This window comes from Vigna unguiculata, chromosome 9 (assembly GCF_004118075.2).
Source record: "Vigna unguiculata cultivar IT97K-499-35 chromosome 9, ASM411807v1, whole genome shotgun sequence".
Classification (NCBI taxonomy): domain Eukaryota; kingdom Viridiplantae; phylum Streptophyta; class Magnoliopsida; order Fabales; family Fabaceae; genus Vigna; species Vigna unguiculata.
In genome coordinates, this window is record NC_040287.1 from 8,403,717 (window position 1) to 8,421,323 (window position 17,607).

At 31.6% G+C, this 17,607-nt stretch overlaps 1 protein-coding gene across 1 annotated transcript; it reads left to right on the plus strand.

Annotated features, from left to right (window-relative positions):
- The first annotated feature begins 14,277 nt into the window (after positions 1–14,277).
- Positions 14,278–16,309, plus strand: LOC114196335 (protein EMBRYO DEFECTIVE 514-like). Its single transcript, XM_028086946.1, has 2 exons — positions 14,278–14,761; positions 15,659–16,309. The coding sequence occupies exons 1-2, from the start codon at positions 14,378–14,380 to the stop codon at positions 16,016–16,018; spliced, it is 744 nt and encodes a 247-aa protein (XP_027942747.1). The 5' UTR covers positions 14,278–14,377; the 3' UTR covers positions 16,019–16,309.
- The last annotated feature ends 1,298 nt before the right edge of the window (positions 16,310–17,607 follow it).

Sequence of the window (17,607 nt, forward strand, 5' to 3'; positions counted from 1 at the left end):
TTGAAAAAATTTCTTGTAAAACCTTTTTTTTTTAATCCTAAATATACTTATTCATTGTACATGTGTAATACTCAGTTTTGGAGAGGGAAATTTTAACCTTCAAATTTTCTTTTTAGGAATTCAGTTTTTTCAAATTGAATTATAACCTAAAATTTTCATTTTAAATAAATAATAATAATAACTAAAAAAATTATATCTATCTATTTTTAGGGTTTTAAATAATGAATTAAATTCAAATAAATTTAAATAATAAAATAAAAACAATTTAAAATAAATTAATAGACCTAATAGAAATAAAAATATTATGTTAAAATGGTAAATTTTAAAATAATAAATAATAAAATTATTAAATAATGAATTAAATTCAAATAAATTTAAATAATAAAATAAAAACAATTTAAAATAAATTAGGATAACTAATAGAAATTAAAATATTATGTTAAAATGATAATTTTAAAATAATAAATAATAAAATTATTAAATATCTTAATACATTATTTAGATTAATTTGAAAAAAAAAAGTATATGAATATTGTGAAAGTAGGTTAAATAATAATAATTAAAAAATAATTGATTTATATTTATTTATTTATTGGATTTTAAATAATGAATTAAATTCAAATAAATTTAAATAATGAAATGAAAACAATTTAAAATAAATTAATAGAATTAATAGAAATAAAAATATAATGTAAAATGGTAACTTTAAAATTATAAATAATAAAATTATTAAATATTTAAATACATTTTCTAGAAAGTATGTGAATATTGTGATAATAGGTTAAATATATAAAAAAAAATAAGTAAATTGTGTGTTTAAAATTTTTGTTCATGATCACGGTTGTCGGTGTGGATAATCTATACTCAAACAATAATTTTTAACTTGACAAGCAATTTGTCAAACAACTTCATAGATTTAGTTTGAAAATTTTTCTTCATGAGTAGTGAGAGATCTCCGGACAAAATTTTAGAGATCTTTTAACTTTGACATAAAACTGAAATTTTTTATTGTCCGAAACTTTAATATATTTTAGTTTTCAAACTTTAAAAATGAATGAATATAGTCATCTTAATCCAAGTACGTTACATATTTTATGAGTCAACTACATTTTCTAGTAGATATTGAAACGAGAACGCGTCAAATAGTATAAACAACTTAATGTCAGCATGAAACACATCTACATTTTAAAAGAAATTTTACGTAATTGGATTAAAAGAATTATATTAATTCATCTCAAAAATTTAGGAACCAAAATATATTAAAGTTCAAAGGACAAATTTCAATTTCACGTTAAAGCTTGGAAACTAAAAATATATTTAACACAAAAAAAATGTATAAATTTTTTGGAGATATCAAATAAATTTATATATATATATATATATATATATATATATATATATATATATATATATATTCATTTTACCTATATAGGAAAAAAAATGGGGGTGCGGAGAGTGGGTCATGGCCCCCTATAGATACTCTAAGTTTCGCCCGTGTTCTTGAGTTAGTACAATTTTGAAACATGCAATATTAACAAGATGAAGAAAATAAGTGTATTATCCCATTTAATAGTTTAAAACTACTAAACAAAATATTAAATATTTATAACACAAAACAAATAATGGAAGACATATATAAAATATTAATACAGTTATCCACAATAATAACTATAATAATATAAATATAGATAATGATACTATGACTCCTTCTTTTTTTTACTCTCATCCTTTACTCCCTAACGTGGCTTGGTGTGGATCATTGATTAATGTATCACTATCTTTTCCTTTGAAAGAATCAATGACCCACACTAAGTCACGTTAGGGAGTAAAGGATGGGAGTCAAAAAATGAGAGTCAAAGTATAATTTTCCTATAAATACATACAAAACAAACATGGGGTATAAGAGTTTTTCAAAACTAAGCAGAGAAAACAATAACACACTATACTCTGCAACCTCGCTGCTATCCACCGGAGGGGTATCCTTACTTGCATCCTCTCATTCTTACACAATTAAGTGATCATTACAAAAGAGACAACCAAGCATAAACCAAACAAAAACACAACATAGCAAGCTAATGTGAAAAAGAATTTACCATATAAAATCAAAATCATGCAACAAACTCACACATATGTGTATATTTATAATTACATAAACAATTGACACTAAACTTAATTATTCATATACATGCACTTGACATCAGACTCACTGGTGGTGTGCACTTATGGTGGTTTCCAAACTCTACAGAGTTTGACCTAAAGGGGTTATCACTCAACCACTTACAAGATAAGTCCCCTACACGCTTAGGACCAAATAGGTCTAGTGGCTAGGACCTCTTTCTTCTCCTCACCACATAACCTACTTTGCTCCATTTGAGTATGAGTAGTTATTAGAGAAATGATATCTCCATATTGAATCCTTATGATAGTGTATACACTAAAATACCACCAGTAAGAATTTCTCCTTGAAATTCTTTCACCAACATCCTCATACATACTCACAATCATATATTTAATTCAATTTATATCAATAAGAACTAAATAATTTAGTTCAAGCATACACAGAACCTCAAAAGTAACCAAAATAGCAAAATAGGAAAATAGGACATTTGACGCTCACGCCATCTTGCCTTATAAAAATCGACGTTCAACGCCATATGACATCGCTCAACGTTTGAAGCTAAAATACTCCTAGACATGCAACGGTCCCAAATGTTCAGCACCACTGGTAGCGCTCAACGCCTATCAATTCGTATTTTGTGATGCTCAACGGTGAAGTATACCACTCAACGTCACACCAGATATCAACACTTTGATTTTTTGGTTTTTGGAGCAATCTAGACCCGATTCATAATTCAAATTGGTAAATTTGTACTTCTACTTCAGATAATGGTCCAAAACAGATTTAAAATAGTAGTAGATGATATCAATTTGATTAATGACTCAAATTCTATTTGTTCTCAATTACCAAAAGCCAAACAAGTAAACATGATTCAAATAATCAAACCAAATTTCACATACAATCAACATGCATACCAACAAATTTATCACAACAACACAACTTACTCATCAAAAAACCAAAATCAGCCACACCATGCAAAATTAAACCCATTCACGCTAAAACCACTAGCTTCCCTTACCAAGATCTTAGAACAACAGACTCCCTTCAACTCATAGGATGTTCTATCTAAACATAGAAACATCACAAACATGATCAAATCATATCATCATTATCATTGATCCTTAGAGACTCAAGAAGAAGACTAGAACCTCACATGCAATCCTATAAGAGTCACATGCAGACCATAACACATAAGACATCAGAAGAGGCAAAAAAAAATACTAACTTACCTAAAATACAGAAATTGATTGGTTGATCTTGATCATCTTCTCACAAGGAGAAATCCTATGCTTCAAAAGGACAAACGGGCGATGAGATAGCTTAGAGGGAAGAGAGAGAATTCTTAGAAAGGTGTTTTTAGAGAGATTAAGTGTTTTCTAAGTAACGAGATCCTTTTATGAAATTTCTATTTATACACAAGCTTTTTTTTATTAAAATAATCGAGTCTCATTATTTAAAACATAGTAACTCCTAAAACAAAATTTTTTAGGTTCTCACAAGAAGAATTTACTCTAATATTTTCATCTAATAACGCATAATAAGTCTAATACTCAATCAATTGATTAAGTTTTATTATGCAGACAATTGTCGCAAATCAATTGTTTGAGTTTCATTATGCAAGTTATTTACAAGTTTCAAATCAAGTATTCTTAACGTAGTCGCTTTTGGTTAACTCGTCAATTATTATTTTATAATATAACTACTCTTGGCTAATGATGACTGTTTTACAACAACCATTTTCCAGCAAGATGTACTGGTACGTAGTAGTATCAACAAGTGTCGTATCCATAGGGATTTAGCAAGTATATTGGTAGTTTTATTTTTTTTGTTTTTGATTGATAGAGAGTGCAAGTAAATAAAATTAGTACTGATTTGATAGATTGAGTGGAGTAGGGGCTATGAACTGATTTCATCTCATCTTTTTCTACTACACCACAACCATCTTGTTTACTTACTTTGCAAATCATTTAATGTCCTGGGAGTACTCTTTCTATGTAGATATAGGTTCATCTTTGATACACTAGAACCTAAGGACTCCAAACCCTAGTGTGATCTCTCAACTCCTAGTGGAATGAGTCCTTGCTTTAATGTGCAATACTCTCTCCTCCAACATCCACTCTGGTATGCCATGAAGCATCCAATACATGTATGATGGTTTGATTGGACCATATTTTGAGACTAGTTTCTCAATTCAAAATCCAAACCAGTTAAATAGACGAGTGATCAAGTAATCATTAAGCATAAATCAAACCACAAACAATTGAATGAAAGCAAAGATAAATACCCAAAAAGTATAAGCAAATAAAGTCAAAATTGATTACATCAAACCTAGACACGAGGGAGTTCAGCTACTCATAGAATATTACAATGCAATTCCAACAACATTTACACTTAAGATCTACACTAAAAGCACCTCTCCCGTGCCTCACAGACCCTATTCTACCCTACTCAGCTTGACCCTTTATCCTGGTTCTTAACACATGACCTTTCCTTCTTGGAAGGCTCTTCTTGGCTGCTCAGCCTCATGGATTTGGGCTCTAGGTTTCCTTGCAAAGAGGGTTTCCTCACGAGGCTCAACTCCATTTCTTGTGCTCAACCAGAAAGTCCAAATATGTTGTCATGTCTTTTCTACTTCCATGGCTCAACTCCAGTACTATGGCTCAACTACATACTTGATATTTTCTTTTATTTTTACTACAAAACAACAAAATATCATTATAATTCATAAAACTCTATTTCTCAATATCTCATTCTATATCTTAAGTTAAAGAGGTTTATTTTATACACAAATAACACCATTTGATACATAATAAGTGTAAATTTCAAATAAAAAACTTGCTTATTCTTAACACTTATCAGCTAACATGTGTAGTATTGTTTCACTATGCATTCTATTGCCTCAAGTTACAAATGAGCATTCTTTTGGCTCACCCATTAACTATTATTTTTTGAACATAACCACTCTTAATTAACATGTGTAGTATTATTTCAAAACATAGTCACTCATGGTTAACCCGTTAAGTATTCTTTAAACACTTAGTCATTTATGGCTAACTTGTTTAATATTATTTAGAAAGTAATCACTAATAGCTAACACAATGAGTTTTTTTTATAACGAAAGCAGTCCCAGCTAAGGCAATGATTTGTCTAAAAATGTGATATAAAATATCACAGGGTTTGTTCACTATAAAAGGTAGCATCTTATGATGTATACAAGGTTTAAAGAGTGTACTAGTTTGATAAATGAAAAGAACAATGTTGTTACAAAGCTTTCTATGACACAAAAAAAAGTAGTGTTTCAACACTTTGCAAATCGTAGCTCGATTGTTGTGTATTTCTTGTTAAAGAGTTGTTGCACATTGAGCATATTTAACTCATATGAGATATCTTCCTTTGTTTGTGATTAACTTGAACATAAAGGATGTATTAATGCATTCAATACATTAGTGTTTTTCTCCTCTTTAAGCAACATCTTAATAACTAGTAGTACTTATTTGTCCTTGGTTAGTGTCTGTGCTTGAAATTTTGTAAAGCACTAAACCATACAGGTCATATGTCTTTTCCCAAAGTTGAAAAAATAAGCATTAGGGAGTTGCTGAAGCATAAGAGTTTTAACTCCTTTCATAAAAGATATTTGTTGTTGACATATATGCTTTTTACGAATAATCTTAACAAATGAAAGAAATGAATACCCCCTCAACATAGAGCAAAACATTACTTAACAAATGAAAAAGAGACTCCCAAAATTGATATATTTTGTTACACGAAATACTTGTGTTTTACGTGATATACATATTGTTAGCATAGGCCCATGTTTTAGGCCCATTTACGTGTGACTTCTAAGGGTAGCTTTGTGTGTATATATAACACACCTCTTGTAACATTTTATACACAATCAATACTACATAATCCCCTTCTTCATATATTTCTTTGTTTTCTAGCCCAAAACGATCCATGATTGAGAAGAGATTTTTATAGTAGTTCCTCTTTCCTAAACCCTAAGCCCTAAGCCCTAAGCCTCTTTTGCAAATTTTATAATTGAGAACGGATTCTTGTTGTAGTTCCTCTTTCCTAAGCCTTAAGCCTTACGCCAGTTCTGACACTACTGGAAGAACTAAATTGGATTCCTAAAGCTTAAAATATGTTTTCCTTGGTTATAAATCAGGAACAAAAGGATGTGTTTTGTATGATCTTCACTCTAAGTCTATTTTTGTGACTAGGATTGTTAACTTTAATGAAAATATTTTTCCTTACTCACCCTCTTTGCCATCTGATAACTTTCTTGCTTCAATTGATGATTCTCATTACTATGATATTAGTATGTATGATTTTTCAGTTGTACCTATTTCACATGTCACTAACCTTACTACGAACATGCTACTAGTCTTGTTTCCAATAATGTTGAAGTTACTGATCCTAATCTTATAACTTCTCATAGAGTGAAAAACAAGCCTCGGTACTTAAAATAATATTATTATGGTGCCGCTTCCACTTCATGCTTTACTTTTTTCACCCTTATCCAATGCATTTATTTGTTTCTTATGATAATTGTTCTTTTGACCATACTGCCTTTTGTCATAATATTTCTGCCCAAGTTGAACCTTTCTCCCTCAAAGAAGTTGCTCAACATGACTGTTGGAAACATGCTATGGATGTTGAATTACATGCTCTTGACAGAAACCAGACTTGGACTTTAGTTCCTCTTCCTTTTGGCATTAAGCCAATTGGTTACCGTCGGGTTTACAAACTCAAACATAAACCAGATGGCATAGTTGATAGGTTTAAAGCATGGTTATGGCTAAGGGTTTTACTCAAATCGAGGGGCTTAATTATTTTGAAACCTTCTCCCTTGTTGTCAAACTTGTTATAAGTCTCACACCGACTATAGATAAGGCAATTTCATAGTATATAAGTGGGTGCAAACCTCACCTTACAAGCCGATTTTGTGGGGTTGAGTTAGGCTTAAAGTCCACTTCTAACATGGTATCAGAGCCATAGTTAAAGCATATCGTAGCAAGATTTGTTTCTTGGGCATATAGTTCCACCTGCTATTGACCCGCTATTGGACCATCCATTAATGTCTAGTCCCCCATGTACGGGAGGGGTGTTGGAAGTCTCACATCGACTAGAGATAAAACAATTTTATAGTATATAAGTGGGTGCAAACTTCACCTTACAAGTTGATTTTATGGGTTGAGTTAACAAAACTTACTAGTGTACGCATCCTTTTAACCTTGGCCACTGCTAGATACTGTTTTATTCATTAGTTGGATGTTGACAATGCTTTCCTCTATGGAGACTTACATGAATATATCTATATGATGCCTCCACTTGGTTTTTCTCTTCCCTAACCAAATCTTGTTTGTAAGCTTAACAAGTCTTTATCGATTTAAAACAAGCTAGTCATAATTGGAAAAAAATAACTTCAAAGTTACTTCTTCTTGGTTACACACACAACTTTGTTGACCACTCTCTCTTTGTGAAGAAATTTGTTTATGTTATTATTGTTTTATTGGTTTATGTCAATGATGTGGTTCTCACTGGTAATAGCATTATTGAAATCAATGTTTTAAAAGCTCATCCTCATTCTATATTTCATATTAAAGATCTTGACCCTCTCAAATAAGGCCTTGAAGTTACTCATTTTCTTGATGGATTAGTTTTGAACCAAAGGAAATACTATTTGGATCTCATTTCAGAGGTAGAGATGCTTGGATGTAAACCTGCACCAACGCCATCTGATCCTTCTATCAAACTTCTTGTAGATGAAGAAGCTTTTCTACCAGATCCTTCTTTCTTTCGGCATATGATTGAATGATAACTTTACTTGACTAATACCAGGCCCTAATATTAGTTTTGTTATCCAACAACACTGCCAGTTTGTTTCTTCTTTGCGTGAACCACATATGTAGTAGGCTTTACGGATCATGCTTCTAGATATGGCCTTTTGTATAAGTTATGCATTTTTTGATTTTGATTCAGTAACATGTCACTACCATAAGCTCTCTTTGTGTTTGGATATTATGTTTTCTTAGGCACCTCCTTGATTGTTTGAAAGTCTAATAAACAAACAACTATTTCACTATCTTCTTTTGAGGTCGAGTGTCGTACCTTGGCATCCCTGACATGTGAACTATAATTGATTCAATATCTTCTTAAAGATTTGCATTTTTCTGTTCCCATTCCATACATTGCCTTTTGTGACAATAATTATGCTATTCACATTGCCGAGAATTCCACTCTTCATGAGAGAACTAAACATATAGAACTTGATTGTCACATTATCCGACAAAAGCTTGTTGATGACCTTATCCACCTTCTCCATGTTTCTTCTACAAGTCAACTTGCTGATATGTTTACTAAGTTATTGCATCCTTATACTTTTTGGGTTATTACTTCCAAGTTGGACCTTTACAATGTTCATGCCCACTTTGAAAGAGGTGATAAAAATATCATATATCTTATAGTTTTTATTTTATTAATAGAGATATCATATATTTTTATTCTCTTTTATTATTATTAAATATCCTGTTTTACGATGATATATATTAGGTTTTCCTTCTCCCCTTATATCATGAGATTTTATACTCTATATATTGGACATGTTTCTAATGAATCAGAAGACAAATTCTCTTTGAGGTGTTTTTTACCAAACACCTTTTGTGCGTATTTGTACACGTTTTTGTACGCATATTTACTTCTCATGGATTATACATATCTAACAAATCCTTCTCGGACCTTTCACACTATGATTTATTTCTTTCTCTATTTTTCTTTTAAAATGCATTAGCTCACCTTTGTGTTTTTTGTTGGTATGTTGCTTTTGTTCTTTTTCTACAATGATAATATATTAATATATTAATATATGAATAGTGAAATGAACATATAAGACTAGTAGCTCTAGAGTTGGGTTTGGGTCTTGAAGATTAATCCGTATTAGTTTAATTAGGAGTGTTTCTAGACTTTTATAGATGAATGTATCTAAGTAAAACTCCATCTTCTTACAAACACTAGACTGCTAGTGCATTTAGTTGTAATGATCTTAAATGAGAGACACGAATTATATGTATTTCAGAAGTTATATAACATGTTAAACATATCTACCTTTGTTTAATGAGATTGTAAGGATGTTACAATAATTTTTGATGGTTATATGGGATTGGAGATAAAAAAGAAGAAAATACCAAAACTAGTTTTAGGTAAATAAAATAAAATCATGATATATTTAATTTGTAATAATTATCACATGTATTTATAAAAAGAAAAATGATAATTTTTATTTTTTACATTTTTTTATAAATTGAAAATATTTAGGAGAAGCTTTTACTCTTTATTTTTTTTTAAATGGAAAATTCTGAGGGAGCTCTGTAATTCTTTGCTCCTTATACTGTAAATTTAGAATCATTTAGTGAAATTTTTTAATATTTGTTTCTTATTTTTTAAATTTAAAATCTTTCAAGATGAATTTCATGTTAATTTAAATTTTGATTTTTTTAATAAAAGATTGAATACGTGCTCACTGTCTCAATCTATAATAAAATTCAAACAAAATTTAAGATTATAATTTTTTTCTTATTATCAAACTAAATAAATTATTTATCTTATTTTTATATATTTAAAAAATATTTTTTTCATTTATTTACATAATTTATATTTATATTTTTTTCCTTAATTATATTTTAACATTAGAAAGTATAACATCCCATTTAATAGTTTTCACACTACTAAATCAAACATTATATTATGATCAAGCAAAACAGGTAGGTAGTAGGATATAACTGACATATAATTTATATGTATGAATATAAAGTTAGTACAGTCATCCAAAAGCCACATGAAAACACTCATGATAAGAGTAGGTACAAGAAAATGCTAAACTGCACAACTCCAAAACTTTACAGCATCAAACCTAAAAACTACAGCGGAAACTCTCAGTAAAGCGTCAACTCCTGCTCAAAAGGGGGGTATCTTCATCTGGTTTTTGCTCTGCTCACACCAACCATAGGTGATCATTGCAAAGGATAATATACAAGAGCAAGCAAACACAAACAAGAAGGGTAAGCTAATTGAAATGAGAGACACTGATACACTTCATAATTAGAAATATCATTCATAGCACATAATTCAATTATAAATTTCTAGACTCGATATACGGATTGTGTAAGCGACATTGGAGCTCTTGGTGGCTTGCGCCTGTAACGGTTCCCAGACTCTGCAGAGTCTGGACACATGGAGTATTCACCCGACCGTTCCCAAGGTAAGTCCCCTTCACGTCTAGGACTGGATCAAGTCCAATGACTAGGACCTCCTGCTACTCCTCACGACATAATCCATTCTACTCTATCTGAGCGTGAATGATTATTGGAGTTTCAGGATACCAACCAATATGGATTCCTCATGTCCTTACACACACTACAAATTCACTTGAATTTCCCTTGAAATTCTATTTCAACCACAACTCCTCATAATTTATATTCATCCAATTTCGTCATGCAGTACATCGATAATGACATTTCAACCATACAAGGTCTGATTTGCACAAAGCTACATTAAAACATGCATTCTCACTAATGAAAACAGAAACTAAAGCACCCCTACTACAGTGGCTCTTGCTCAAGCTAGAAAATCTAGCCCAAGCGAGAGGCCATCTCGCTCAGGCGAGCCAGTCTCGCCTAGGCGAGACCCTAACAGTGGCAAAATAAGAAACCTAGGCGAACTCTCACTCATGCTAGACTAGTTCGCTTAGACGAGATCGTCTCTCGCTCAAGCGACCCTAGCTCGCCTAGGCGAGACTTCACGCAGGAACAGAGATGTGTTTCCTAGTGTTTTCGCTCAGGTGAGAGTCACTCGCCTAGGCGAAAATACCAGGTCACGAACCTGTTCCCACATGCAGTAGCCCAATTTTCCTCATACACAATTCAATCACTCACCAATTCATACAATTCAAACATCAATTCAACAATTAAACATACAATTCAGACCCATCAACGGATTTTCTATGCAATTTGAGTAAAAGGGGTTAGCTTCCCTTACCTTCTCAATAATCACAAGCAAATTCAACTCTCAACTGGAAGATGGTTTGATTTCAGCACTTAAGGAGCTGGAAAGGAAATTTCTATACGTGAGTATGATTCCTAATTCAACCCAAAAGATTGAAGGACCCAAAATTCAGAAAATTTGAAGGTAAACTGAGAAATTGGAATCAACTTACGCGTAGGGATGGATTGAACAGCTTGGGGAGGAGATTCTATGCTAGCCTCAGGTTAGATTTTTGTTACAGAAGGAAGAAAGCAGAATTCAGAAACTGAATTGGAGCCCAAAGCCCTTTGTTTGTTAGAGAGAAGGAGGAGAAAATGGTGAGGAAGAGAGGTGCAAGGTGAGTGGAGTGTTGCTTCTGTGTGAGTGCTAGCAAAGAGAGAAAGTACATAGAAAGGGAAAACAAAAGGGGTTCTCACAAGAAAGAATGAAAATGAAATATTCAAGTACTAAAAGAACTCAATATTAGGGCTGGGAAAATAAACCAAATTGCACTGCACTACCAAAAACTACACTGAACTAAAAAATAGTTCGCATGAACTGCACTGAACTGTAAAACAGTTCAGACGAACTGAACTAAATTGTTTTTCTTAAAAATAAATTGGACTAAACTGCACTGCATTGAACTGCACTGCACTATAATATGAACTGAACTATTTTATGAACTACACTACGTCAGAACTGAACTACACTATTTTTGAACTGGACTGCACTAATTTTTAACTTAACTACACTATTTTTGAACCGTTTTTGAACCGAATTGCACTGATTTTGAATAAACTTCAATATTTTTGAACTAAATTGTACTATTTTTAAACCGGATTGCATTGATTTTGAACTGAATTGCACTATTTTTGAACTGAATTATACTATTTTGATCGAATTGCACTAATTACATATGATTGTACTATGCAATAATAATCTAAAGTTTATAATTTGAAACTGTTTAGGAAATAATACTTGAAATATGCATCATACTTCAATACACCAAAATCAAAATATTAATACATCTTAAAACATAGGTTCTCCCCTAAACAACATCAAAATATTCATATATCTTAATACATCTTCAATCATCTAAATTAATTGCACTTGAAGGGCCCACTTCTTCTTGACAAGTTATATCTACAAAAAAAATATTTCATCATTTTTGAAAACTTAAAATCAATTTAAAAATATCAACTATAAAAATATCATCATTTGTTGTAGCATTATCCATAGTGACACTAAGGACGCGCTTCAACTCCCAGTTATTCAAACAAGCCTCAACATGTTTAGCTATGAGCTCCCCTGAATGAGCTGTTGTTTGAGAAAAATTCAAAATTTAATTATTAGATAGCAAAGTGAAATTGAATCTTACGTCGTCAATGGAACAAAGAGCAGCAACGGAGAACAGAGAACGTGGTGAATAGCGAGACAATGGTCAATTGTGAATTGGGCAGAGTTTCTATTATTAGATAGCAGTTTCTAAACAGTTAACTGAACTTAATTTTTAGGGGTTCAATTTTTTAAAACTGAACAATATAATAGTTCAGTTCAGATTTTATTACATATGGTTCAATTATTTTAGTTTCACTTAGTACAAATAATCTAAAGTTCAGTACAATTTAATTAACTATGTCCAGCCCTATATACCATATGTTGAGTGGGTTTGTCATCTTTTGGTAAAAATTCACATTTAAATTTTCAGTTTCTAAATCCATTGCTATACATGATGGATCTACGTAGAAAAATTGTATCCTAATTATACATAAAATTGATTTTCACTATTAAAGTGTCCTTGTCTTTTCCTTCAATCATCAACCTGGATTTAGAAAAGATTATAATATAATATTTCATTTAATTAGAAATTTTCCGCTGAACTTTGGATTCCAATACACCAATACAGAGGAATAGTTAATATATTTAAAATGAACGAAGTTTAAGCGCAAGAATGAAATAAAAAATTGTATAACTAAAAAGATTAAATTAAAACTTGAAATTGAATATAAAATTATGTTGATTTTTATTATATATAAGTTATTTTGTGATGAAAAAATATATAATATATAGGGAAATGAAGCACCTGCAAGAGAAGATGAGAAAAAGAGAGTTCTAGACCAATGAGTTTGTGAGAGGCAATCAATTTGTAGAGGAACCGGTCTTTGAAGAGTTTTGGAGCACACTCAAAATAATATTCATTCAAAGCAGTTTCGAGAAGTGAACTAAACTGCACTATTAGTGGTTTAGCTTCTTAAAATTGAATTATTCAATAGTTTAGTTTAGTTTTTTTTTTTCAAATAGTTCAGTAAATTTAGTTTAAAGTAGTACGGAGCGGTTCAATTAATTCTGCCCGGTCCTACTCAATATACTACAAATTACTCTGTATGAGATCTATGTTCTACAAATTACTTAATAACTTTTATGTAGTTACTATTATTAATTTTAATTTCTTTAAAAGAATTATGAAAGACAAAGTATCTCTTCTATATACGTAATTATAAAATAGATTAGATTTTAAATAATTGCCGACAAAGTGGCAGTTCATTATAATTTTAAAAATCCATAGTAATTAATAAAAATGATATTTTTAACTGTTTTTTTTTTCACATTTTCTTATAATTATTGCAATTAATTGGTATATACATTTATTTTATAATTTTACCCGTAAAACTGTGATAAGTGTCTCACTTGTTAAAATAAAAGATAATCTATAATTCCTTGTACATTTTATATTTCCAGTAATTATATTTTCAAATTTCAATATTTATTATATTGTATCCAACAATAAATAGAAAAGATTGGGGAGATAAACTACACAACATTGCTCCACATTATAATTAAGTTTTCAACATTGCTCCACGTTATAATTAAGTTTGTTTTTTTCTCTTTCGTACAAATTCCTATTCTATATTACTCTCCAAATATCATGTTTATTGAAATTATAGATTATTATAATAATACTTCTTATTTTTGAGATTAAAACGATTGTTTATTCAATTAAAAATCAAATTCAAATTCAGTCTAAATACAAGAAACATAACTTTTTTTAAATTAGTTTTGAAAATTAGTCTAAAGTGGGAGGATTAGAAAGAAGCACTACTAGCACTATCGGGTCATGTACCCTTTCCACTCACACACACCTTGTTAACCTCCAAACTCAATCCCCTATAAATACAGAGTCATACTCTATTCTCAGTAACCATCTTCTAGGGTTTTAGAATTCACCCAAAAACCTCTCTCATGGCAGAAGGGGCTGCACCCGAAGTGGCCGATCCCAACGCCGCCGTAGACATGGATGTCGAGAACGCAGGTGACAACGGCGGTGAGACTAACCAGAAGCGTACCAGGGAGGACGAGGAGCCCCTGGCGGGTGAAGATTCGAAGAAGCAGAAGGTGGATGAGGAGAAGTCCGTAGAGGAACAACGACTGGAGAATAGCAGCGATCAAGAAGGAAAAGGGAAGGAAACAGAGGAAGATAAAATGGCCGAAGCAGAAGGAAAAGAAGAGAATGCAGCAAGTGTTTCCGTGAAGTTGGGATATAAGAGCTTCGGTTCTTCCTCGGAGATGTTCCATTACTTCTACAACATACTTCATACCTGGCCTCAATATGTCAATGTTAATAAGGTATTTTTAATAACCAATGCCTCTCCTTTTTTTCTTTTCTTCTCTTTTTTTTGAAATTTTTCTATGTCTATTAGGTACTTTTTGTGTCCCTTGAGTGCTAAGAATGCAACTAATTGAATTTCTGATTCCCCTTTTGTAACCTACCTAGTTTATACTAACTTATGTCGATTGTTGATTTTTGATTTTCTATGATTGTGATTTCATAACCCCTTGATCTCATTGTGTGTGCGAATGATTGACATTTCATTTTTTGTGATTATAATTTCACAAACCTGTCATCTCATTTGGGAATTATTGATACTTTGGTTTGATTATGATTTCATAAACCCCTTGTTTTGCACGGAAAATATTGATATTTGGGTTTTTATGATTATGGTTTCATGAATCCCCTGTCTGGAGATTATTGATATTTGATTTTTGTTATGATTTCAATAATCCCTTATCTAATGTGTATTGATTGACGTTTTCTTTTCTATGATCGTGAATTCATTTAAGTTTATAACTTTGGTGGTGCCTTCTTGTTGGGTGCAGAACATGTGCAGGCCATCTTAAGTGCAATACACATTGCTATCAATAATATATAGTTTTGTTGCAAAGGCTTTCAAAACTGCATTAAGATTAGCTGTTTTAATGTGGTTCTTAATCACTTTTCAGTGCCACCAAAGTATTTTATGACACTCTTTTGCTGCATATTGGCTTGCTCCGATTGAAGTATTGAATCGTGTAATAAAACTCACTGTTAATTGCAAAATGCCTTCAAATGTTTAAATGAGATTTGACACAGTTCTACCTTAGTATCTTTTCATTTTTCTGTAGCCTGTTTCTGTCTTGGTGTTGCAATAAGTGCAATCAGAATTTTCTTACTCTGAATCCGTATTGATTTGTGTTGTATCGCAGTATGAACATGTAATGTTGTTGGAGTTGCTTAAGAACGGCCATGCAGAGCCTGACAAAAAGATCGGTGGAGGGGTTCGCTCTTTCCAAGTTCGCAAGCATCCTACCTACAAAAGTAGGTGCTTTTTCCTCATCAGGGAAGATGACTCTGCTGATGATTTTAGCTTCAGGAAGTGTGTCGATCACATTCTTCCCTTACCAGATGAGAAGTATTTAAAATCTGGCGCGAATAAGGAATTTGGTGGTGATCGTGGTTATGGTGGTGGAGGAGGAAAGGGTGGCAGAGGTGGGCGTGGTGGAAAAGGGGGCAGAGGTGGGCGTGGTGGAAAGGGTGGGTTTGGCGGAAGAGGTGGGCGGCGGTAAAGGTGGAGATGGCGGAAAACGTGGGCCTGGCGGAAGAGGTGGGCCTGGTGGTCATGGGTGAGGAGGAGAGTGGAGATATTGAATATGATGGTTTTTAACCAAAATGTGGTTTTTTTTTGTATGCTTGGTCCGCGTAATTTCGTGTTTCTTGTTATTCAGATTTTGATGTTATTGAGCCATATCAGGCAGGACTTATCTTGGTTATGTACAGAACCAAAATAGAACTGAATGTTTAGTTTGGTTTGACTTACAAGAAAAAAAGTATATTTTTCATATGGAGACGGGTTTTAACTTGAACGTGTGTTGAATCAGTAGGTACCATTTTTAATAAGGATGTTTTATAAGAAATTGTTAAATAATCTGGTTCAGATCATTTTTAAGAAGTTTTATATTTAGTCATGTTCAATGATAACAAAATTTCCATAAATTTAAAAAATTCATTCTTATTTTGTTTAATCGTCTCAAATAAATGTTAGGAATATCTTTAGTTTTTACTTAAAATGTCTTTTTGTTCTGAATTAACTAACTAACGAAACCCTGTGCTGTCTAAGATCTCTTTTTGATAGTAGATTATTTTGAGATTTGATTTTGTTTCTTATTTAGCATTTACGGGGTTTGGTGCTGAAAATGGAGTATTAATTTACGGGGTTAGAATATTAATCGTTCAGTTTGCTAGTTTGGCATGTTATTATTGTATTCGATAAGTGGTGTGGGAGGTATATATACTCTTTGAATTGTAGTTATACCTTACATTTTCTTTATGGTTTTGAGTTTATATGAAATTCCTTGTGTAAGAAACAAGCGGAAAACTACTAAATTAAAAACATACTAATCGATGATCAAATTATTCTTGATGATGTTGATGGCTTATGAATATAAGAACAGGTCCTGCATTTTTACAATTATATCTCACTTGATTTTGATGCTGAGTACGCATGAGTTACAATTGGTTAAAAAAATGTAGTGATTATGTAAGGAGTATGTTCCTATGGCGAGTGAAAGAGATATGACAATCAACAATGCATAAGAAATTGTTGGAGCATCCAAGAAAATTTTAAAGGCAGTGAAATATTTGACTGCTAAGCTCATTGCAACAAACAAGGTCCCAAAGTTCTCATGAAAACTCTGAAGAAAAACAATAAAGATTAGAAGTTGTTGATGAAGAGACTCACAAATTTAGGTCTGGAACATAATCAACTGCAAGAGGAGCTCCAAAGATTTAATGATAAATTTTTGCGAGGCTTCTTAAATCTAAATTGGAATTAGCTGCCTCTTTAATACTTGATTTGAAAGTTGAAATGGCAACATGTATGGAATCAAAGGAGAATCAAAATTCTTGTAAATTTTCCTCTTGCTGAAGAATCACAAATTTTTTATTTTATGATATTTTCTTATGTTTAACATCCACCAAATCGACACAAATATTATACATAATAAAAATTAATTATAATACATTTACGGTTTTTAAGTTATTAAAAATAATTTTTAATCTCTTATGTCATTGTAAAGTTGACTAAACCGACATTAATTACATCCCATTCAAACTAAAATTTAGAAGTTAATTATTCTCTTCTTGTAGTGCTATGAGT

Excerpts from the sequence above, each read along its gene's own strand:
- LOC114196335 (XM_028086946.1), top strand. The coding sequence starts at position 14,378 with ATGGCAGAAGGGGCTGCACCCGAAGTGGCCGATCCCAACGCCGCCGTA. Across the intron at positions 14,762-15,658 it reads AATATGTCAATGTTAATAAG|TATGAACATGTAATGTTGTT; the intron begins GTATTTTTAATA and ends GTTGTATCGCAG.